Source organism: Phocoena sinus, chromosome 1 (genome assembly GCF_008692025.1).
Source record: "Phocoena sinus isolate mPhoSin1 chromosome 1, mPhoSin1.pri, whole genome shotgun sequence".
NCBI lineage: Eukaryota > Metazoa > Chordata > Mammalia > Artiodactyla > Phocoenidae > Phocoena > Phocoena sinus.
Window position 1 is genome coordinate 132398039 of NC_045763.1, and position 25658 is coordinate 132423696.

A 25658-nucleotide genomic window follows, 5' to 3' on the forward strand; every position below is an offset into this window, starting at 1 on the left:
CCACAACTAGAGAGAAGCCGAGCGCCGCAAGGAAGAGCCCGCATGCCGCAACTAAGACCCGATGCAGCCAAAAATAAATTTAAAAAATAGAATGAAATAAAAAATAAATTTTTAAAAAAAGAAAATGTAAAGTGAACAAAGTTGTTAAAGGTCCAATTCATTACCATGTTAGTGTGCTCCAAGAGACAGGGGCTGCTATAATTTCAAGGAAACAAAGAAAGGTTCAGAAATGGCCTTTTTAATGAAAAGAAATGAGCAGAACTTTAAAGAATACAAACACAGGTAAAGTACTTAAGAATTGAGGTTATTCAACTGACTTTCTTCCAAATCAGTAGTACCTGCGAAAACTTCCATAACATAATTAACACTATGTGTCAAGCATTGTTTTAAGCACTTTACATAAAATATATTTAATCTTCAGATCTCTACTGTATAGATAAGGAAACTGAGGTATACTAAAGTTAAGTAATTTGCTCAAAGTTCACTGGATAATTCCAAGTCAAGTCATCTAGTTTCAGAGTCTATGCTCTCAATCACTATGCAAAACTCCCATTTTAATGAGAACAAAATGGCTAGTCTTCAAGGAACACACACAAAGGCAAGATAAACAGTAATAACAACATAAAATAATGGTACCTACTACAGTTTATATATGATAGTAATGACATATCATAATTCATCCTGTGCAACAATTTAAATACAGGGAGAAAAAAAGAGAGCAAAGTAGCCTCACAGGGTTTATAATTAGTGGGAAAATTTTTTTATTATTATTATTAAAATAAGCAAATGCCAAATGATAACAAAACATGCCAGAGGAATCAAGAGTCAATGATTATGAAGGCCCACTGGAAGAAAATGGATGATGCTTGAATATTCACATCCATCAAATAACCAGCGTGCCTGCTATGTGCCAAACACTGACCTAGCTGATGGAAAACCAGGACGTTAAACCAAAACACATTTGATAAATTTGCATAAATATGCATTAACACAAACCTGGACTATTGCAATAGCCTCCTTACAAGTCTGCCAGTCCTTTTATCTTTTCTAATCCATTTGAAGGACTGATATTAGGTAAAATTTCCTAAAACACAGCTCTATTCACATAATCATCTTCATTTACTACCATGAAAAATCCAAACTCCATTACCGAAGATCCTTCACAACCTGGCTTGAATCTTTTCTTAAAACTTATTTTATTTTAAAAAATACATATATGTATAGGCAATGGTTCAAAAAGTATAGAGAAAAGCAAGTCTCCCTCCCAATCCTGCCAAATAAGCACCCGACTGGCCTCCCTAGAGACAATTAATAGTTACAGTTTGTGCATCCTACTAGTTACCCTATGCATGAATAAGCATATGTGTATTCATATTTTTTTTAAATTAAACACATTGGATGATATTGTACATACGGATTGGCACATCACCCTCTTCTCCCCACCCCTAATAGTATCTTGACAATCATGTCACATCAGTACATATTAGGGCTACGTCATTTTTCCCCCAGTGGTTGCACAGAATTCCAACATATAGGTATATCATAAATTATTTAACCAGTCTAGCAAGGAAAATTTACTATTTAGCATTGTTAAAAAATGCTGCAATAAAATAAATATCCTTCTATGTGTGTCATTTTTCACATATGCAAGAATATTCTTAAATATACCTGGATTATGAAGTGCTAGGTCAAAAATCACCTGCTTTTAAATATAGTTAAATAAAGCTAAACCTTTCTCCATCCAGATTAACACCACTAATAATTTCAATTTTGTCTCTGAATGTTCCATTTATTTTCTAAATCTAACTGAAACCTAGCTCCTCCCTGAAAATGCCGATTCCCCTAAAGCCCTCTCATGTTCCATGTTCAAACAGACTTGGAAATAAAGTCAGTGTCCTCCTTGCTATGCACAGCTTCTTCCAGCCATTCTCCCTCCTCCCTAAAACCTCCCAGGCTCAAAATCTCCTGTAACTTATATCATGCAATTTGATCCTTGTTACTCCTTCTACCAATCCATTAGTTCTTGGAAATTTTAACTTTCAGCTCAATAGCACTCTCTCCAAATCTACCCTTGTCATAATTCTTAATCATTTCAATAATCACATAGATGATTATTCTAATACTCTGGTCTATCAAGTTTCTTGACTTTCCCTTCTCCAAAGATCTTTTATTCTGCTCACTTCCATCTCACACAACCATGATCATATCCCAGGCTTTTTGATTACCAATAACTTCATTCCCTCCATAATTTCAATTTATGACACACTGCTTTCTGACAACCACTTCCATTTGTTCCAGCTAACTCGCTGGCTCCAACAATCCTTCAGACCTTTAAGCCCATGGGAACCTAAAAATTCACAGATTTTATCACCACTGTCCCTCCATGCCTTGCATATTCACTTTTTCTTTACCCACCACAAGTTATGTAGTCAATAATTAGGACTCCCTCACATATAACTCTGTACTCCTTTACCATTTTTAATTCTCTTATTTCTTATACCTAAGAAAAGTTTTCTTTGGCAAAACTCTAACCCTAGTTAAATCTAGCTCTCTACTCACTCTACGTTTGAACTGGCCCAGTTGAACATGGCTAGAGAAAAAAACATGTTCTCCCATCACATTTTAAATGCATGATCACCATCCTCAGGTGGAGCCCTAACACTGCCTAGGTTTATGGTAAATTTCCCTTGTCCCATATACTTTCCCATTTGCTTAAAAGAAAGGTACATACTTTCTTCATTCTTCTCAAATTTCCCATATCTCTTTCCTCTCAATCACTCTCAACAGATTATTTTGCTCTCTAGTTTATCAAAAACAAACAAACATAAAAGAACGAGAAGGTAATTTCCAAAGGCTACCACCATCACATCCTCTGGTCGCTGAGTGAAGGATCCATGCTCCTAGACCTGACCAACATGTCTACTTGTACACTAGATCCCAGCTTTCCTTGCTTACTCTAGGATTGCTTCCTCAATTCTCCACCTCTCTCCTATATCATTCATTTCTTCCATTCTCCTAGATCTTTCCAATAAGCCTTTCAATATGTTTTCTTCCTAATTTAAGTGAAACACAAACAAAACATCTCTTACAACCCTAATTCTGTTCAGCTACCATCCTATTCCTTTCCTTTCTGACTGCAGAAATTTACCAAAAAAGTTGTCCATACTCACCGATTTCAATTCCTCTCCTCCCTTTCCCTTTAACCCACTGGAATGAAGCTTTCACCTCCACCACTGAAAATGCTGTATCAAGGTCAACAATGACCTTCAGTTTGCTAAATCTAACAGTCAAGTGTGAGTTCTTATCTTACTTGAATATCAGCAACACCTAACTTCGATGATCACTCCCTCCTCCTCAACAGAGTAGATTTTTCTCCCACCTCACTGGCAGCTCCATCAGAGTATGCATTGTTCATTCCTCCTCCTGTCTCCACTTTTACACTCAAGTATCCCAGAGCTCAGCCCTTGTCCCTCACCTCCTTTTACTCTCCATGGACTTCTTTGGGGAATCTCATCTAATCTTGAGGCTTTAAATATATACACTAATGACTATCAAATGTTTATCTCACATACAAGACCTCTCTCTGCACTACTGGTTCATGCCTACTTGACAGCTCCAATTTTAATGTAACAGGCATCTTAATCTGTCCTAAAATGAGTTTCTGAATTCCCCATCAAAATCTTCTTCATCTTATTAACTAACCCCATCCCTCTTTTAATTAACTTTAACATCAAATCTTTCAGCCCAACCTTCAAAATACATACAGAATCTAACCACTTCTCACTGCCACCACTCTCATCCAAGCTACCATTATCGCATGTCTGTATTATCATAATAGGCTCCTTATTGGTACCCCTGCCTCCATACTTGACCCTTACAATCTATTCTCAAATAGCTCCAATCAACAGTCCTTTGGTTCAAAATCATTTAATGGCTTCCTACCTGGTCTCAAGAAAAAGGTAAAGTGATTATAAAATGGTGTATGTGATTTGCCTCCCCCTCTCCCTTGTTCCAGTTACACTGGCCTTATGCGAAACCTAGGAAATTCCAAACCTAATCCCACCTCAGGGCCAATGCACCTGATAGTCTCTGACCCTGAAGTGGTCTAATCTGTTTCAAACTGCAGCTTTCTACACTCTACCCCCTGTTTTGCTGAATTATCTCCCTCTGCTTTATTTTTTTCCATAGGATTTAAAACACTTATATCCTGTATTTTCTTTTAATACTTTGCCAGTTTCTTTTGCTTTTTTTCATTTAAATATTCATTCCGTCTGGAATTTATTTTAAACTATGAGAAGAGATGTAAATTTATATTTTCCCACATCATTACCTAGTAACCCCATTTACTGAATAATCTCTTTTCCCCATTTATTAGAAATGCAGTTTATATCATATAAACTAAGTTCTTATAAGAATAACTGTAGACATTCTCTGTTCATGGACTTGTACCACACAGTTTTAATTACTGATTCATCAAAATATGCTATAGCATCTTGTAGGAACTAGTGTCCTTTTATTAACTGTTTTCTTCAGAATTTTCCCAAGCATCTTGTAACTATATTTTTAACACCAACTTATTTCCAAAAAACAAAAAAATGTATCCTATATGATATTTTCATGGCAATCATGTTAAGTTCATACACTAATTAAGGAAAATAGTATTTTTGTGATGCTTAGCCTTTCCATTTAGGCATATGCTGTATCTTTCCTTTGTTCAAATTTTGTTTCCTCAGCAGTATTTTAAAATTTTTCTCCTTTTAGATCTCCTACATTTCCAGTTAGGTTTATTAGTTTCTATTTGACAACTTTCCCCTAATTTTCCCATGTAATTAGCCTGTGTGGAGTTTTGTCCCTTCTACAACCAGTTCAGATTATCTACATTGCCTACAAAATAATCTCTGTCATTGAAGAACCCAAGATTATTTGCAATAGATTTCAGCAAAGTAGTTCCTTATTACTTTTTCTTTCAGTGTACCTGTAGTTATTTCCTTAGTTTCATTTCTTATTTCATGTACTTGAAGTTTCTCCTAGTTTTTACTTGATTAGGCTAACATGCATCTTTTATTTCTTTTAAAAAGCTTGTTGATTGAAAATCACTGTTTTTTTAATAATTCATTCATTTTTTCACGTTTACCTTACTAGTTTCCTTCTAGTTTACTTAGGTTTATTTTGTTCTTTCTCTAATATCTTCAGTTAAATATTTAATTTATTTTCATACTTCCTTCTTTATTAGTTAAGAACGTAAAACAAGAAATTTTATTCTGAGCACTTTTAGCTGCATCCCATAGGTTCAAATATATAAAAGCTTCACCAAAGTGTCTTCACTTCCACTTTGACTCTAGAGTTGCCAAAATAGCTTTTAAATTTCTATGTGGTGGGTTTTTTTCTGTTTTCCTATTGAGTTATAAATGTCTCATCTTACTGTGTTGTGATCTGCTATTTTTATTTTTATTTTATTTTATTTTTGTTTTCTGTAATTTGACATGGACATTTTAAAAGAAGTCATATTCTTTATACATGTTTGTATATATCTTCTAACTTGTTATGTTATTTAGGGCTTCTACAGTTTTATTTTTAGTCCACTCAATGTCTGGCCTGTCATGAACTAAGATCTGATCTGATTTAAAGTCTCATACAACTAGTATTTTTATTTTGTCTTACAGTTAACAAAGAAATGTTCCAAAGCATAATGATATTTACAACTACTTAAACTTCATCATGGACTGAATCTTGATCATTATGAAGTGCCGGGGCCGGGGGTGGGGGGGTATGGGGAGCTGTGGAGAGAAAATAAGACTTAATGATTTCTAGCCTGAATTAAACCTTACTTTTCAACATTCACAGCTCCAAGTTTTAGGAACTCATATATAGTACAGATTTATGCTTCATATTATGATCTAATGTGAAAGTATTTCCCTTTGGATGGGAGGTTTAGCCTATTTACATTTATTTATCAAGGACATGTTTGCTTTTATTTCTCTTTTGTGATTATTTATTTATTTATGCATGCTGCGTTGGGTCTTAGTTGCTGCACGCAGGATCTTTGTTGCGGCATGAGGACTTCTTAGTTGCAGGATGCGAACTCTTAGTTACGGCATGCACGCGGAATCTAGTTCCCTGACCAGGGATTGAACCCGGGCTCCTCGCACTGGGAGCGTGCAGTCTTACCCACTGGACCACCAGGGAAGTCCCCAACTGCATTTTTAATTAAAAAATATCTTTGGGGCTTCCCTGGTGGCGCAGTGATTGAGAGTCCGTCTGCCGATGCAGGGGACACGGGTTCGTGCCCCGGTCCGGGAAGATCCCACATGCCGCGGAGCGGCTGGGCCCGTGAGCCATGGCCGCTGAGCCTGCGCGTCCGGAGCCTGTGCTCCGCAACGGGAGAGGCCACAACAGTGAGAGGCCCGCGTACCGCAAAAAAAAAAAAAAAAAAAAAGCAAACAAACAAACAAACAAAAATATCTTTGACCATTTGACTGCTTTCTGTGTGCTATTCTCATAAATGGGAATTGTAGTATTTCTGTCTAGTGGCTATTTTTATGACTTTATGAATTACTATAGAAAGAAATAAAGGATTCAATGTATCTATTAAGTCTCTAATCTGAACAGAGGACAAAATTATTTTTGCCTTCCCTCTTCCCATCCTATTGATTATCTTAGAATATATATATTCAAAGATATTTTTACCACTCATTCTTGTGCAAGTGAAAAACCTATAAATAATTATCTGAGCATAGAAATGAATCCCATTATACATATAAAGACAAACTAGCCATGCATTTCTAATATTCACGGACTGTTTCAAACTTATTTATTATAAGTAGGTTCAAGTATCTGACGACTCCATTATACTATCTAATGCAGTCATATCAAGAAATTTATGTATTAAAATATACATTAGATTTTAAATTATTTTCCTTTTATTTCTCTCATATTACAGTTAGGACACTATAATTTTTTTAATGTGTGTATAGGTTGCAATATCTATTAATTTTATTTCAGAAGAGCGTCAATGCTCAAATAAAACTTTATTCATGGATGTTGAAATTTGAATTTCATATAATTTTCACATGTCACAAAATTATTCTTTATATTTTCTCAACATGTTAAAAATATATAAACTATTCTTAGCTTGTTGCTGTACAAAATTAGTCAGTGAGTCAGAACTGGCTTGCAGGTCTTAATTTATTGACCCCTGTCTTGAATGAATGGATACACTTGAATTTATTCTGTAGGCACTAAAGTGAAGCCACATTTAAAGTCTACATATATATTTGTATGATTATTTTCATTAGCTGCTGGTTTTAATTTTAATCCCATTAAATCCCATTAAATCCCATAAAGCCACAAGATCTTGCTTTAAAACAACTATTTTTAAATTTTTAATGTTTCTGTCCCCTCTGGCTATCACTGAATAGCTAAAACAAATATGTACACTATCTGACATATATTCTGGAACACTTTTGTGAATGCCAAGTGTTTACACTGTGATAAAATGTCTTTCTACTGAAGCATTTAAAATTAAAGATGCAGGCTTCCCTGGTGGCGCAGTGGTTGAGAGTCCACCTGCCGATGCAGGGGACACGGGTTCGTGCCCCGGTCTGGGAAGATCCCACATGCCGCGGAGCGGCTGGGCCCGTGAGCCATGGCCGCTGAGCCTGCGCATCCAGAGCCTGTGCTCCACAACGGGAGAGGCCACAACAGTGAGAGGCCCGCGTACCGCAAAAAAAAAAAAAAAAAAAAAATTTAAAGATGCAACTTGAGGAGCTCTAAGATCAATATACTGATTATCAAATTTTTCTCATCTAAGTCTACAGCAAGTTATAATTTATACTCACTTAAATTAACTTAGTTGTAGACTCTTCATCTGTCCTAAAACACCTTTCTGTGCACAGTATAACAATATCCTATGATAGATGGTGTTTATTAGAGAACTTTGGAAAACTGAAAATAACTTATGAAGCAAAGATTAACAGAAAGATTTTATAAAAACATCTACTAGAGAAAAAAATAGTTAAAAAACAAAATATCTTTTGTCCCCAAAGCTACTATGACATTTTGTCATTTTTGCAATGTGTCTATATTTAGTAAAGTGGAGGGAATGATATGAAAGTAAAAGTTCCAATTCTTTACTTTTGAAATTGAAGTAGAAGATTCATCTAACTTTTCAGTTCTGTATCCTTGGTAGCATTTACAAGCAACCAATGAGGTTACAATATTAAATCATTAATGTCACTGCTGTGATGCTTCATCACAAAACAATATAACTATGATAAAAAGAAACTATTCAATGCTACAGAGGGCTAATCTGAAGTGAAAATGTACAATCTAGAAAAAATTTCATAATGAATATATAAAAGTGTCCCCAAAATATCAGTTAGCCAGACAGACTTTAATAAAATCAGAAACTCATCTCATATTTCTTATAGAAACAAGTAGACAAAACCACTGAAGAAAAATGTAAAAGAGAAAATTTGACTCTTACTAGATTAATCCTTTCAAACCATCACAACAGAAAAAATAGAGAGGGAGAGAGCTCTTGTTCTAAAATATTTACAGAAATGCAAAGAATTTAGAAGAGCAAACACAACTATGAAAAAGAGTATCAAAGTTGTAGGATTTGCATTACCTGATTTAAAGGCTTATTATAAAACTACAATCATCAACAGAGTGTGGTACCAGTCTAAGAGCAGATATATAGGTCAATACAATAGAACAGAGTCAAGAAGTACATTCATACATTATCTGCTCAATTGATTTTAAACATAGAAGCCAATGGGAAATTCATCTTTTAAACAAATAATGCTTGGAACAAGTGGATATCCATATTGGGGGAAAAACTGAACTCCAACCCCTACTTCACAATCTAATAAAAATTAACTTGTGGACTTCCCTGGTGGTGCAGTAGTTAAGAATCTGCCTGCCAATGCAGGGAACATGGGTTCGAGCCCTGGTCCAGGAAGATCCCACATGCCCTGGAGCAACTAAGCCCGTGCATCACAACTACTGAGCCTGCGCTCTAGAGCCCACGAGCCACAACTACTGATCTCACGTGCCACAACTACTGAAGCCCGTGTGCCTAGAGCCCGTGCCCCGCAACAAGAGAAGCCACCGCAATGAGAAGCCCACGCAACGAAGAGTAGCCCCCGCTGCTGCAACTAGAGAAAGCCCGTGCATGGCAACAAAGACCCAACGAGCCAAAAATAAATAAATAGATTAATTAATTAAAAAAAATAACTTGAAATGGATTATGGACTTAAATGTGAAAGCTAAAACTATTAAAATTATAGAAGAAAAAAAGGAGAAAAATCTTCACAATATGGGGCAGGTCAACATTTCTGAAGGAAAGAGCTTAAATCATTTTAAAAAACCGATGACCTGGAATTCATAAAAATTAAATACTTACGTTATTTGAAAGATACCATTAATAAAAAGGCAAGTCACAGACTCAGAGAAAATACTATCAATACATATTTCTGATATCTAGAATACATAAAAAATTCTGACTATTCAATGCTATTAAGGGCCTGATTTTTAAATAATAGGCAAAAGATTTGAATAGATGTTTCATAAAAGATATACAAACGGCCAATATGCACATTAAAAAGCATTAGTCGTATGGGAAACATATAGTAAAATAACAAGGAGGGCTTCCCTGGTGGTGCAGTGGTTGGGGGTCCGCCTGCAGATGCGGGATGCACGGGTTCGTGCCCCGGTTTGGGAGGATCCCGCGTGCCGCGGAGCGGCTGGGCCCGTGGGCCATGGCTGCTGGGCCTGCGCGTCTGGAACCTGTGCTCCGCAGCGGGAGAGGCCGCGGCAGTGAGAGGCCCATGTACCGAAAAAAAATAAAAAATAACAAGGAAATATCACTATATACCCACAAATAAAAAGACTGACAATGCCAGGAGTTACTGAGGATTTGGGACAAATGGAACTCTCTTACATTGCTGACTGGAATGTTAAAATAACTCAATCATTTTGGAAAACAGTTCGGCAGTTTCTTAAAATGTTAAGCACAAACTAATCATACAGCCCAGCAATTTCAATCTCAAGAGAAATAAATATGAATGTGAATATCCAAATGACTTGTATGTGAATATTCATAGCAGCTTTATTCATAATAGTCAAAAATTAGAAATAACTCAAATGTCCATCAACACATGAAGGATAAACAAATTGTGGAATATTCATTAAATGGAATATTGCTAAATAATTAACAAACTACTGATGCAGAAAACATGGATGAATCTCAAAACACGCTGAGCTAAAAAAGCTAGACACACAAGAGTACATTCTGTATGGTTCCATTTATAACCAGAATGACTAAACTATTCTATGATGACAGAAAGCAGATAACCAGTGGCCTGGGACAGGAGTCTGGAGAATTAAAGGCAAAGTGGCAGGAAATAAAATTTTTGGAAATGTTCTGTATTTTGATTGTGGTTTATACAATTGCCAAAATTAAAACTTAACACTTTATTGTATGTAAATTGTACCTCAGCAAGGGTGATTTTTAAAACTACCCAATTTGTGATTCTACATTTATTAAACTTAAGTTATGTAAATAACAGAACAACAAATTAAGCCCTCTCAAGGATGGATCAAAGAACAGTGTTTTATAATTTTAGATGCTATCAACAAAAATTACCTATTAATGTGGGAGAGGAAAAGGTAAGAGAAAGCATGTAAACACAAAAACCATTAGTGGTAGAAAAGCATCCATGTTTCAAGATTAGTATGATATAGTTAATCATAATAGTGCAAGCTTTTGTCTTATTTCAAGGCATTTTTCAGCTCCACTTGATAAATAATTTTTAAAAGACACATAGGAAACTTTCCGCTGAACAAACCAGGATTTGTTATTAAAAGAGTACTAAAAATCTGTAGTTGGGCTTCCCTGGTGGTGCAGTGGTTGAGAGTCCGCCTGCCGATGCAGGGGACACGGGTTCGTGCCCCGGTCTGGGAGGATGCCACATGCCGCGGAGCAACTAGGCCTGTGAGCCATGGGCACTGAGCCTGCGCGTCCAGAGCCTGGGCTCCGCAACGGGAGAGGCCACAACAGTGAGAGGCCCGCGTACCGCAAAAAAAAAAAAAAAAAAAAAAAAAAACCTGTAGTTATCACTCAACCAATCGACAGGCTGAGTGATAGATCATTTGTGCTAAGTAATATGAAGCATATAAAATAGCTAGTCATCACTAAGAGATCAGAAAATCCGATACAAACCCCTTTTTTTCCATAGACACACTAAGGCCCCCCCAAATATGACAGAACTTTAATCAAATGTAGTAGTATGTCCTTAGAGCCTCAGCAAATCTACGAGGTCAGGAGTCAGCTAACCTGTTCTGTAAAAGGGTCAGAGAAGCTGCGCAGGTCTCTACTGAAATGACTCAACTCTGCTGTTGCAGTTCAAAATTGGCCATAGGCAATATGTAAAGGAATGAGCATGATTATGTTCCAACAAAACTTTACTTATGGATGCTGAAATTTAAATTTCATGTCATTATTATAAGTCATGTTACTGTACATCATTATGTTATTATTTTTCTTTTGATTTTTTCAGCCAATTAAAAATATAAAAACCATGCTTAGTTCATGGGCCATTCAAAAATAGGTGAGGGACCGAATTCGAGTCCCATGGGCCACAGTTTGCTGATTCCTGTACTAGGTATAAAAGTCAGTATTTTTCTTATTCATAATGTCTTCTTTTATATAAATAAAACCAGTGCAAAGCTTGAAACTTACAAATACCAAAAATTTTAAAGTAATTACAAAGAAATATGAATTTTTTCATAATACATTTATACCAATGGCAGTATTTACATTTAAAATTACTTTTAAAGGATAATAGAATAGTATTTTCTGGACACTGTCTATAGACATACGTGTCTATTGCTCTAAGACAGAGTATGTGCCCAGTAAATATTAGTTAAATACATTTCAGAACCAACTTTTGATTCCCTATGAGTGTAATCTGTCAAATGTAATATATTCCTTACTATCTTTATATGAACACACTGAGCACAGTAAGGTGAACAGCCCTACTGACATTAGTTACCACACTCGCTCTATTACATCTCAGTGATTGCAGAGTCTATTTAGATACGGCAAACCACTTGACCTCATATTAAATGGAAACAAACTGCTTTATTTTTTAGCTCCTATTTGCAGTTTCATCATTTCTTCCCTTTGTCAAGCTAGGAGCTATCACTTCTTGCTGCTGTCATTGAACCTATATATTGAAATTTCCCTTCCCTTTATAGTTTGAAGAGACACAAACCAGACAACTAAGATTACAGGGGTTGTATATAAAAAAGTCAATAGACATGAAGTAACCCAAGAAGCTGGCCATTTGTGAATGTATGAGCTTTAGTCATTAATTTAATAGCATTTATTTTGTTCTAAAGCTTTTTTATTTTTCATTTCAGCCTTGGTTACTGACTATGTTTCAGCCATATGAGACTGCCACAGGTTAAATTCTGTATAGGTAAAGTGTGAGTATAATATCAAACTATTATGAACACTAGATTTAACTCAAATAAAGGGGAAAAAAATCAAAATAGTACATGTGTACAACTGCTCCTAGAGTAACAGCCATTCTTACCTAAGTTTTAAATGTCTGATGTTAGCAATATATAGGCAAATTACCACATCTAAGGCAAATAATGGTACACTGAAGTTGCCTTTGTCAAATATTTATATTATAAAACACTTCACCAGATTGTTTTCTGTATACTGATATCACAGTTATTTCTAAGTTGCAGTAAACTGCAGTCCTACTAAATTCACACTAGTGACAAGATGGACAGAGACTTTGATTTTATTTGAAGGAAACCAGAATGTCACCCCCAAATATGCCTCTTTGACATAAAAATTATTTTGAGCTGAAGGCAACTAAAAGGCAGCAAATGAAGAAAAAGCTCTCTCCATCCTCCCCCTCTTTCTGCCTAAAAGCAGGGTATAAATGCTCTTAACTGGACACTCTAGACTCTTAAAAGCCCACAGATGGCACTAGAGGAATCTGCAAACAAACTAGTTCCCTCTGTATATTTAGCTTCCCACAGCTTGCTGTCCTTGGAAGCCTAAAACTGCTTTCCTCTGTCCTGTCTTTATTCTACGGATTATTATTGTTTGTTAAAGATGCAATGTAAGCCAGAGTTCTAAGCCACCTCTCTGAGTTACTCACTTCTCTGCGTTTCTCCCATGTATATATGAAATATAAATATTAATAAACTTCTGCTTTTCTTTTGTTATAGGGATCCCAGCCAAAATCTCAGAAAAGTAGATGGAAAAGGATTTTTCCTCCCCTACATAACCTCCTGATTAAGTCAAAAGTGCAAGAAAGAGTGAGTAAAGAGATTACATTTAAGAACATATTTTTTTCAAATTTTAAAAGGTTCAAAACTTCCCTCTCAACCCCCCAAAATGTGTACCCTACTTACTGGCAGCCCAGTGACTCACTTCTATATCAAAGTGAGATGGTCCTCCAGCAAGAGTAAGAGTAGGCTTCCTTTTAAGAACTCAGCTTTGCAGGTTAATTATTAACATGAAATATCAATATTTTATATGTTAAAGACCTCAATCCCAATTTTCACTATAAACTTTGTTCACCAAAAATTACTACAACAACTTGGAGAGAAAATAAGATACTTTATTTGTTCTTGGTTCTCTAAGCTAGAGTCTCCCTATCACTGTGCAGCAGGTAAAACAAATTAAGTTAAACATGTGATTAATCCCCTCTGTCCTTAGGACAGTTGATTATAAGCTGGTTCTCTAACCCAGCCCTCACGCAACTGTTCCAAGAACAGAAGGAATAAATGTCTTGGTACAAATGCAACCCATTCACAGCACACTATGACAACTTATTGGTTAGGAAACTATAGACTAAATGGGGTTTTTTTTAACCTTATTTTCTTTGATTCATAAATTATAAAAAATAAACAATGATGGTCTTCTCCTAAAGAATTAAAATGATAAATATTTCCTATTAGAAGTAAATTTCTTCTACTGGAAGTAAATATCTTCTTTGTAAAGCTCTTAACCTAAGAAAGTGTCCCCAAAGTGCTGTCTCAGACCAGCAGCATCAGTATCTCCTGAGAATGTTAGAAATTCTTGGCCCCAGCACAAAAAACTCTGGGAGTGGGCTCAGCAACCTGTGTTTTAACAAGCCCTCCAGCTATATCTGAGGCCTACCAAAGTTTGAGAACCATTGTCCTTAGGCATGTTGGTAAATCTGAAACAGTAAGAATATTGCCTAACATTTACTTAGTAGTTACAGTGTGCCACACAAAATGCTAAAAAATTTCAAATAAGTTCTCATTTCATCTCATTTTAAAAGGATGAATTGAAACTACTGCTAATTAGGCTAGATAGCTGAAATAAATAAAATTATTTTTTTAAACTACATGAGATTTCACTCATTCAAATTGGTCTTCTTTGTCCCCATTCCAAATTAGTAATTTTACTATAAAGATTTACAAAGGTCTTCCCCTATAGAGGTAGTCTCTATCATTCAACACGTGTGAATAATTACATTCCCTTATTTCTCCTCCACATATTTTATCCAGAGAAGCTGCAAACCAAGCTTCATCTTCCCCCTGAACTTAAGCAAGTACAATGATAGCCAGCCTTTAACAACAATTACTACTTCTACCACAAACTTTAGCAAGACATTATGAAAGAAAGGATTTTGAACACAATGAAGTAACAGCAAAAAGTATATTAATGGCACTTCCTATCTTAAAAATCAAGTAGAGAAATAATAATCTATAGAAATTCAGAAGAAAAAACTTAAAAGAACCACTTCAAATACTTCCAGGAACCTGAAAGTCATAGCCTAAAGTGAACTCCCTCTTTAGTCAACTCCCTCAGCATTTTATCAGATCCCCACAAGCATTTATTATTTATTTTTTACCTTGCATTTTAGTTTATTCTACAACTGAGTCAACAAACAGGAGAGTCCATTAGATATCAGGTAAACTACCCAGTGTTACAAGTACAAAGATGAAAAAGAATTCCCTGCCAAAGGTGCAAATACCTCTCTGACCACAGTCTCCACAGCACCCCCGCTCCCACCACTTGCTCTCTATTCTCACAACCCTTCATTCTTGTCCTCTACAAAGGTGATTCCACCACTTTTGCCTCTTTCTCAGACCTCTCCTATCTTTATTTCCTTCAGTATGCAGTTTAAATTCCACGGTTCATAAGTTTAATCATTTTCGTCATCTAATATCTTTTTCTTTCACAGTCAAACATGAACACTAACTACCCTTTCTACCTGTCACTCTGAGATGACATATGGAAAAAGCATAAACTCTTAAGAGAAGAACTCCTTTATCTCCTTGTCACTAAATATACAAACATGCCTGCCTTTGAACCCATTCTCTTCTCCTTCCCTCCTATTATGGAGGAGGAAGTGTCCTCCCTTCTAATGAAAGCAAAAAGTCTTACTTTGCTTTGGATTCAATCCTGCACATGATCTAATTCTACAAATTATCTCATGTTTCCTCATTGGTTTTCATGGCAATAAAGTCTCCTACTTTTCATTTTCATCTGGGAACCTTCTTGATCTGCTTTATGGGTTCCTCCTCGTCTACCTGATCTTTAAATGTTGGAGCTCTATGAGTCTACATCCATGATGTCAATTATCAACTGTACAAATTCCCATATTCATAGACCTCTTCTCTGTACAACCAAAGAGCCTATGCATAATCTCCCATGTGCCTCCTTACTTTTAAACCTACTCTTCTTCCAGTATCCCTATCTCTGTAAATAACACCAATATTTTTCAGCCGAGCTCCTCAAGCTTAAAGCCTGGAAGCTATCTTCCTCTCCTTCAAGGACAACACCCATCAATCATCAAGTTTTGTCTACCTTAGTCTCCAAATATTTTTTAAAATATTTATTTATTTATGGCTGCATCAGGTCTTAGCTGCAGCACATGGGATCTTTCATTGCAGTACGCAGGCTCTTTGCTGTGGCGCATGGGCTTCTCTCTAGTTGTGGCATGTGGGCTCAGTAGTTGTGGTGTGTGGGCTTTCTAATTGTGGCATTTGGGCTCTCTAGTTGTGGTACGCAGGCTCAGTAGTTGTGGTGCGTGGGCTTTCTAATTGTGGCATTTGGGCTCTCTAGTTGTGGTACGCAGGCTCAGTAGTTGTGGTGCATGGGCTTAGTTGTCCCGGGGCACGTGCGATCTTAGCTCCCTGATCAGGGATGAACCCGCATCCCCTGCGTTCGAAGGAAGGATTCTTAACCAATGGACCACCAGGGAAGTCCCAAGTCCCCAAATATTTTTTAAATACTTCTTCACCTAAGCCCCACTGACCTTACCCTAGTACAGGTCACAAGCCATCATCATGTACTGATGCTATGCCTGGCCAGTTTCAACAATCACCTATATATTGGATCTCCCTACTTCCTATTCTTGCTTCTTTCAAATCCATTCTCCATGTTGTACCCACCAGATGCTTTCATAGCACTTACAACACTTCATTCTATATATTGGCTTATAGGTTTGTCTCTCCACTATTCTGTGTATCACTCTTATTTGTACTCTCAGCACGTAAAGTATGTTATGAATAGGTACAATTTTAAAAAATTAAAACAAAAGTAATATCCTAGAAAAATACAGGTGAACATATACATATAACTGATCTCAGGATTGCAGAAAATTTTTCTTGATTAAAAAAAAAGAAAAGAAAAACTAGAGCTTAGTTTTAAAACTAAGAAGAACATACGGCAACGACCTCCCGATGAAGCCTATTCCACTTCTACACACTGCTGACTACAAAGATCTTCCTTATATTAACCTTAAAATGTGGCTTCCAGCTGTTAGTCCTACTTTTATCTCTTGGTACCAAACAGAACCATTCTACTTCCTCTTTTACTTTGATTATTTGAAGAGAGTCATAGGTTAACAAACTCTACTCTTCTCCAGGTAAATAATTTTATCATGAATAAAAGGCAGCATTCTAATTCTAAGCCTTTGTTGTAGGCATCTGTTTTATGTTCTGATTAGTGACAAACTTACTAGTCTACTAAAATCTCAAATGCTAGCCTAACTAACACTTTCTTTGTGGTAATAAGCGTAAAATGGTTTGAGTTTACGGTTTCACTACGTACTACTGACAAGCCTCAGCATAAGCAAGGGCAAAGGAAAATAAACAGGAAAAATAAGAGGAATTGAGATGAGAAGAGGAAAAAGATAGGAAAGAGGCTATGGGGAAGGGAGAGGATGTAGCAATTTCTAACGCTTAAACTTAGACTGTGTGTATTTCATCTTTAGCCTGTATCTTGAATTGTCACAGAAGCAGGAAACTCATTAACACATGCTGACAATCTTGGACGCTTCTATTTTAAATTGTTAACATTAACTTATTTTTCTGTCATGTGTCATTGGTGATTTACAGACTTCTTTTTTAGCCTAGGGATACTTTCTTCAAAGGAATACTTATCAGAAAGCAAATATGTAAAATCAGGTTAAGGTAGACAACTGCTAGAGCCCCGCCTGCTCTGGGTCCTCCCAGAGCATGCAGCAAGTTTCCCATTCATTCATGCATTCATTCAACAACTATTTACTAATGGGCACCTACCATGTGCCAGGCATGGAGATGCAGCGGGAAGTAAGGCAGATAAGACGCCCTCCCTGATGAAGCTTCAAGCCTAGAACACAATTTTTTAAATTACTGCTTTAAAAAACTGGTCCTGGGCCAAATTCTGAAGAAAAAAAAATCCTTTCCTCTGCACTCCCACTCCTCCCATTTCTCATCAACCCCAGATGGCCCGATAACTCTTTAGACAGTAACAGAAATATCTTCTGACAAAAAGAGAAGTGCATAAGTCATCCTAAAAATCATACATCCTTACCAAGTAATTAATTACCTGGAGACAACCTATTTTTAAGTACAAATTTAAAACTCACAGCATTCTACAATAAAGCATATATTAAAAGGTACCCTAAAGCTGGATCAGCACTGACTGTCATTATAAACTGAAGTTTAGTAAAAAAACAATCCTTATAACTGGCTACTGCAAAAAAAATAAATATTTAACTTGAATACTTTCAAACTATGGCAAAAGTGACACTGGAACGTCGTATCTACATTAAATTAAAAATAAAAAATTTTCATTATCGAGGCCAAGTTAGACAAGACAGTAATAGGGATACAAAGTATCAGAAACTCAAAAGAATTACTTCTTTTGTTTGTCTCAAAAGTAAAGTGCTTTCAGAAACTTTTCCCAAGGTTTCAACGGATCCAGAAGGAACAAAAGAACTGCAGAACACAGGGCCCAGAATGCCTTAGTTCAAATCTTAGTTCTGTCATTTACTAGCACTGTGTTGATCTTGGACAGGTTAGAAAATTTCTCTCTACCTCAATTCCTCATCTGTAGAATGAGATTAATAGCAATGCCTTACTCCATAGTAAAGATTAAATGAGTTAGTGAAATACTTACAAGGTCATGTAAAATACTTACAATGGTGTCTGAAGAAAAGTAATCAAACACTACATTACCAGCAGCAAAAAAATGCCACAATATATAATCATTTTCTTCTTATGAATTTACTAATGCCTGATGTAAGTCTATTTCAAGAGTTTGAGAAAATATAAGCAAAACTGTTAACATAATCTGTAAACTACAGAGGGAGTGTATAACAATGTTAACCAAAACAATCTAGGTATGCAACGTTCAAACCAAGAATTCAACAGCCATTGCTACTAAGTATTCAGTAAGTTTAAACAATGCAGTTTCATTCCTCTCTGGTGGTCATGAATACCTAATTCAAGAAAAAAATGCAAAATGTTCCATTATTGCTGTGTGTAAGAAAAGTTCTCTATCCTTTCTATTACTTGGTGACGTTAACCTAGGACCATCTAGTATTTATGAGAATGAACTTCACTATAAGCCACTGATTTCCATACCTTGTCTATTGTCTATTAGTTGAGACATTGTCAAAGTAAACAAATGCTGCCACCTTGTGGACTCATGAGTATGGGGTTAAATAACCCAAAGTGATCCATAAGCAAAGGAAGACAAATTTTAAAATGAGTTTCCAGTTCAGCTTTTTCTCTCAGTGAGATTCTCACTGCAATAAATGACCAACATTAAATACATGTCATGCCATTTTACAGTAAGAATAATTTCTTTTACAATGTAATGAAATAATGCACCAAATTCAACATTTATCATCTCTAACAAGTCTTCACCCCTCTTTCCAAAAGAAATTCTTCATTAAATGTCCTAATTTGCAAGGAATTAGAAGTCTTTAAAATAAATTTATTATCAATGATGTGTCTGAATGTGAGAAACTAGAAAAAGCAAAAAATCACCAGGACTGTGAAAGTTTCAAAGTCCCTTCAATACTATGGATACTATGGTCCTTTGCTGCTGCCTACTATAGTTCTTCAAGCATTCTGCCTGATAAACTTCCTGAATTGGAAATTTTTCCTTCAGAAATGTTAATTCAATGTAAATAAGAGAAAAGAATGGATGTCAACATGAAGATGAAACAACTAAAGGTACCTTTAAATTTTTTATTTTGCTTGACATATTTTGATATAACTAATCTCACCTTCAGTAAGTATTTTTCTAAACTGAAATCTTGTCTTCCCATAACAGTAAATGTCTGCCTTAGAAAACATAGCACTCTGATATAAATGTCTTTATATGATCAAGGTTTACTTATTTTTTAAAAAACAAAATTACATTATATCAAGCTAAAATGGCTTTCAGGAATGAAGAATAGCTCTTACTCTTTTTTGAATACCTAGAGATGTATAACCAATCCTACATTTTCTAACTAGAAATGCTGCTTTTGTAATATGAAGTTAAGAAGGAAATTTTTATTTTGTTTTTGGTTTTTTGTTCATTTTTAAATAGAGAAGAAAATACAATATAGGATGAATTCACAATGGTCAGGGACATTAACTGTTATTACAACAGAGTTCTAATCTGCATTACATTTCAGTTGGGTAGAGCCATATAATTATAAGTGTGTACATACCAGATCAGTATTATTTCTTCTATAAAGGCACTGAAATAAAATTGAGAGCTCTCCTGAATACAAGCATCAAAGCTGGCCTGTTCATGATTTTACTCCTAGCCTCTCCCACACTAGGTAGTCAATGAATTTTTGTTAAATAGGTTAATTACTAATTTAATTAATTAAACAAAACCCACAATTTACTGCATTTTAAAACTTTAATCACTCCAGTGCCTGATTAGGAAAACTTACACTGCCAACACATAGAAAAATAAATAAATGTATGATTTTTGTCTTGTTACCAAGTTAAACAACAAGCTTGAATACCATAAAAGATTTAATGCAATAATCTCTTTAGCTAATGGCCTGAATTTCAAGATCAATATTCATATACATAAATAAAAATCTCAGTCATGAAAATGGAAAAGCACATGTAGTTTCAGTAATTTTTAAAAAGCTAAAAATTGTCAAATTCCTGATTCACATCAAAAACATTTTTTTAAGGCTTCTTCATTCTATCTAGAAAATTTGAACATGGACTAGCAATTTGATGATTCCAAGGGACTACTGCTAATTGTGTTAGAGGTGATAAAGCCCCGTGGTTATACAATATCCATATTTTAAGACATAGAGATTCTTAAGAATCTACAGTTGAAATGACGTAATACCTGGGATTTGCTTCAAAATACTTAAGCAAAGAAATTAGGAATGAAGGGTATAAACAAAGCAAGTATAGCAAAATTTGGATCACTGATGAGTCTGGGAGATGATTGTATAAAGGATTATATTCTTTCCATCTTTATGTATATTAGAAAATTTATTAAAAATTTTTAAAGAATGGTCAAGTGATGAAGATAAAAATAATACAAATTAATAAAAAAAGATAACTAGAAAACCCCAATATTTGAAAACTAATGTCTCAGTAATCCATGAGTCAAAATAAAATGAAATTTGAAATTTAAAAGATTTTTGAAATGAGTGAAAATGAAAAATATCATATCCTTGATATAATAACAATGAACAATCTAAAAAGAAAATTACAGAAACAATTTCATTTACACGAGCATCAAAAAAATATTTAGGAATTAACAAAGGAGGTGACTTGTACAATGAGAAGTACTAAACACTGCTGAAAGAAACTAAGATATAAATGAAAACATACCCCATGTTCATGGACTGGAAGGCTGAATATTGTTAAGATGTCAAATACTACCCAAAGTGATCTACAGATTTAATGCAATTCCTATCAAAATCCCAATGACTTTTTTTTTCAGAAATAGAAAAGCCCATCCTAAAATTCACATGGATTTCCAAAGGACCTGAAGTAGCTAGAGGACTCATACTTCCTGACTTCAAAACTTACTACAAAGCTACAGTAATCAAAAAACATAGATAAAAACAGACATATACACCAATGGAATAGAAGAGAGAACACAGAAATAAACCCTTGCATATGTGGTCAAAGGATTTTTGACAAGAGTGCCAAGACCATTCACTGGAGAAAGGACAGTTTTTTCAAAAAATGGTTCTGAGAAAACTAGATATTCACACGCAAAAGAATGAATTTAGATCCTTACCTAAAACTATATACAAAAATTAATTCAAAATGGATCAAAAATCTAAATCTAAAACCATAAAACTCTTTTCACAACCTGGGATTTGGCAATGATTTCCTGGATATGACACCACAGGCACAAGCAACAAAAGAAAAAATAGACAAATAAGACTTCATAAAAATTTTTAAACTGTATGCACTGACAACAGACAATATCAAGAGTAAAAAGGCAACCCACAGAATGAGAGAAAATATTTATAAATCTGATAAAGGAATAATATTCAGAATATATAGAAAGCTCCTGAAACCAACAATAAAAAACAAACTCAATTTAAAAATGGACAAAGGACTTGAAAAGACATTTTCCCGAAGAAGATATACAAATGACCAATAAGCATGTGAAAAGACATTTAACATCAGTAATCATTAGAGAAATTCAAATCAAATCTAGGCAATCAAACCTAACCTCATACCCAGTAGAATGGCTACTATCAAAAAAACAAAATAAATACTGGCAAAGATGTGGAGAAATTGGAACCCTTAGGCTCTGCTGGTAGAAATGCAAAATGGTATAGCCCTGGTGGAAAATAGTATGGCAGTTCCTCAAAAAATTAAAAATAGAATGACCATTTGATCCAGCAATTCCATTTCTGGGTATATACCCAAAAGAATCGCAAGCAAGGTCTCAAAGAGATAGTCTTACCCATGTTCACAGTAGCATTATTCACAGTAGCTAAAACATGGAAGCAACATAAGTATCCATTGACAGACAGACAGATGACCAAAATGTGTTATATACATGCAATGGAATGTTATTCAACCTTAAAAAGGAAGGAAATCCTGACATATGCTATAGCATGGATGTACACTGATGACACCACACTAGTGAAATAAGCCAGTCACAAAAAGACAAATATTGCACCATTCCACTTATATGAGATACTTGCAATAGGCAGAATCATAGACAAAGAAAGTAGAATGGTGGTTGCCAGGACTAGGGGCAAGAGGCAACAAGGAGTTATTGTTTAATGGGTACTGAGTTTCAGTTTTACAAGATGTCAAGTATTAAAGACATGGATGGTGATGACAGTTGCACAGTATTATGAATGCACTTAATACCACTGAACAGTTATTAAGATGGTAAATTTTATGTCATGTGTATTTTACCAGAATAAAAAAAAAATTGGAAAAAAGACAAGATATCAATCATATCAAAATTTGTGAGATGCAGTTAATGCAACACTTGGAGGGAAATTTATAACACAAATTATCTATATTAGAAAAGAAGAAAGGTTTCAACTCAATCACTTCAGTTTCTCCCTTAAGAAACTAGAAAGATAAGAGCAAATTACTCCAAAAGAAAGCAGAAAATGGGAAATAATAAAGTTAAGAGTAGAAATCAATGAAACAGAGAACAGAAAAATAGACAGTATCAATAAACCAGGAGCTGGTTCTTTGAGAAGATAAATAAAATTGAAAACTTCTAAGCCAGACTATTAAGTATAAAAAAAAGGGAAACAAATTTCTGAAATCAAGGATGAGAAAGGAAAAATCATTACAGAATCTAAAGACATCAAAAGGATAATAAAGGAATACAATAAACACTTGTATGCCAGTAAATTCAACAACCTAGATGAAATGGACAAATTCCTTGAAAGGCACAAACTAAAAATAATGCTCAATCAAGAAGAAACGGATAACCTGATTAGCCTTACATCTCTCCTAAAAATTGGATTTGTTCTTAAAAATCTTCCCTCAAAGAAAACTCAAAACCAAGATGGCTTCACTGGGGAATTGTACAAAATATGTAAGGAAGAACTAACACCAATTCTTTACAAACTCTTCTAAAAAACTGAAGAGGAGAGAGAGCATTTATTAGGAGAGCACATCTTGTCATTAAAACCACACAAAAGAATTACAAGGAAACAAACTGCAGCCCTATGAGGCGGATACTAACAATCATTACATTTTAGAGATAAATTGAGGACTAAAGAGATTCAGAAACTTGCCTAAGACCGCAGAGCTAAAAATTGGCAGGCAAGCTGGATTTCAGAACAGAGGCTCTTAACCATAACACTATAACTGCTTCTCAAATTCAATTAAATTCTAGACACTCCTGCAAAAGAAAATAGTAAGAAAATAGTATGCTGCCCCATACTTACCTAGAAACTATGCTGGAACCATTATAGAGATCACTAGCATATGATAATGTAGCCAAAGGTCGTACTGAATTATATCGAGTAAACTTGGACAAGCATTCCTGAAATTCATCCAACTGGCTTGCAGTTCGACTGTCATCTATATGAAGAAAACAAAATAAAATAAATGAATTGAACTGAAACATAAGTCAAAGACCAATATCCACAGACTAAAAACTATATACTAAACACAAACAACAACTCTTCAAGAGTACTTAGAGAGGACTAACATACACAAATTATTGAGCTGATCTTTCAACTTTTAAGAAAAATTTCTCAGTGGTTCTTGAAAGACACAGTCTCTTTCAACACCAGTAAGAACATACTGTGAATTCTTTTTCTTTTTTAAGCAATAAGTTCTTGCAAAAACAAAAAAAGTACCTCTGATCAAGAGACGTTAAATCATTTATTAAAACAAAATCCCTTATCAATGAAGAAGGTGAGGGTGGAGAGACAAGTACATATACTGGACAGGGTATTTGTTAAAGGAACATATTTACAGGGATACATCTTCATGTTCATGTTTACTTATAGTCAAAACACAATAATAACATAGTTTAGATTAAAAATTGATTTTTAAGTAAAAAGAAAGTGAAATATTTGTTCACATAATACTTTGAAGTGTTTCAAATCCAATTATGGGACGAGAGTAAAAAACTGCAGAGTATGAATTATTAATTTTCAAAATCAAACTTAAAATAGGTTCACTCGGGCTTCCCTGGTGGCGCAGTGGTTGAGAGTCTGCCTGCCGATGCAGGGGACACGGGTTCGTGCCCCAGTCCGGGAAGATCCCACATGCCATGGAGCGACTAGGCCCGTGAGCCGTGGCCGCTGAGCCTGCGCGTCCGGAGCCTGTGCTCCGCGACGGGAGAGGCCACAACAGTGAGAGGCCGGTGTACCGAAAAAAAAAAAAAAAAAACTAAAGATAAATAAAATAAAATAAAATAAACAAATAAAAATTGGTTCACTCAAATGTTTTGGTGCAATATGGAAAACAATAATTCCATCCAATAGAACTCTTTACAAATACTTTGAGTAAAGTCCATTTCAGTAAACTATTCATAACTAAATGATGTAGAATTTAAGTCACGAAATCAGGTTATAAAGGACCTGAGAAGACAGCTAATTTACTCTCCAATGTAGAAACAGGCCTACAGTAAAAGCATGAATAAAAACATTGTTTTTCAAAACTGCTTAAAGTTTGGACTTGCATTTTCCCTTCCAAAGAAAGAAAAGAACACAATTACTTTAGTTAGCTTTCTATATTGAAACTTGAAATAAGCCTGTTATAACACAGTGTTTTCATACCTTCTTCCTTATTCTTAGCTCATATACATATACACACACAGAACTTTTTTAAGGTAAACTTTTGTGATTTCCCTTCTTAAATGTCCTTTGAAAATACTAGTAAGCAAAAAGAAATTAAGCTGTAAGAATCATTAAGTCAAAAGAGTTACTATTACTCTACTATATGATATATAATAAAGAATTTATTTATTTTATCTGGAGATTTCCAGTTATCTTGAATTGCTGACATGAAGTACTTTATCTAACAATTATTATAAAGAAAAATGAACAATTAGTTGAGGAAACTAAGTAAGCTTCTGGCCCTAATATTTTACATTTTAAAGATTTAAACACTAACTTAACATAGTCATCTAACAACCTACATTAAAAGCGCTCAATTTTGTAGTGTTTCCATTCTAGAAAACACAAAAGGAACAAACCCAATTAGCATGAAATATCAAGATGTTATTGAGCTAAAGTACTTGGTCCACAAAAATTATTCTCAGGAAATTCAACAAATGATAAATAAAACATAGGTTATTGCAAAAGCGGGGGAGGTATCAACTGCACTGCAAAGTGGTTTGGATATAACATGCATCCAACCATGTAACTGGTTCTTTTTATATATAACCCTATTAC

General features: G+C 35.0%; 1 protein-coding gene across 8 annotated transcripts in view; it reads right to left on the bottom strand.

The window, feature by feature from the left end:
* COP1 (COP1 E3 ubiquitin ligase) overlaps window positions 1–25658 on the bottom strand; it is a 285059-nt gene that overhangs the window by 130046 nt on the left and 129355 nt on the right. For all 8 annotated transcript variants that reach the window (XR_004348688.1, XM_032624416.1, XM_032624434.1 and 5 more), the window contains one exon: window positions 23697–23832. Coding sequence is in view for 7 of the 8 variants with exons in the window: in XM_032624416.1 (XP_032480307.1) it covers window positions 23697–23832 (136 nt within the window). In the remaining variant the exon portion in view is untranslated. The remainder of the gene's footprint in view (window positions 1–23696; window positions 23833–25658) is intronic.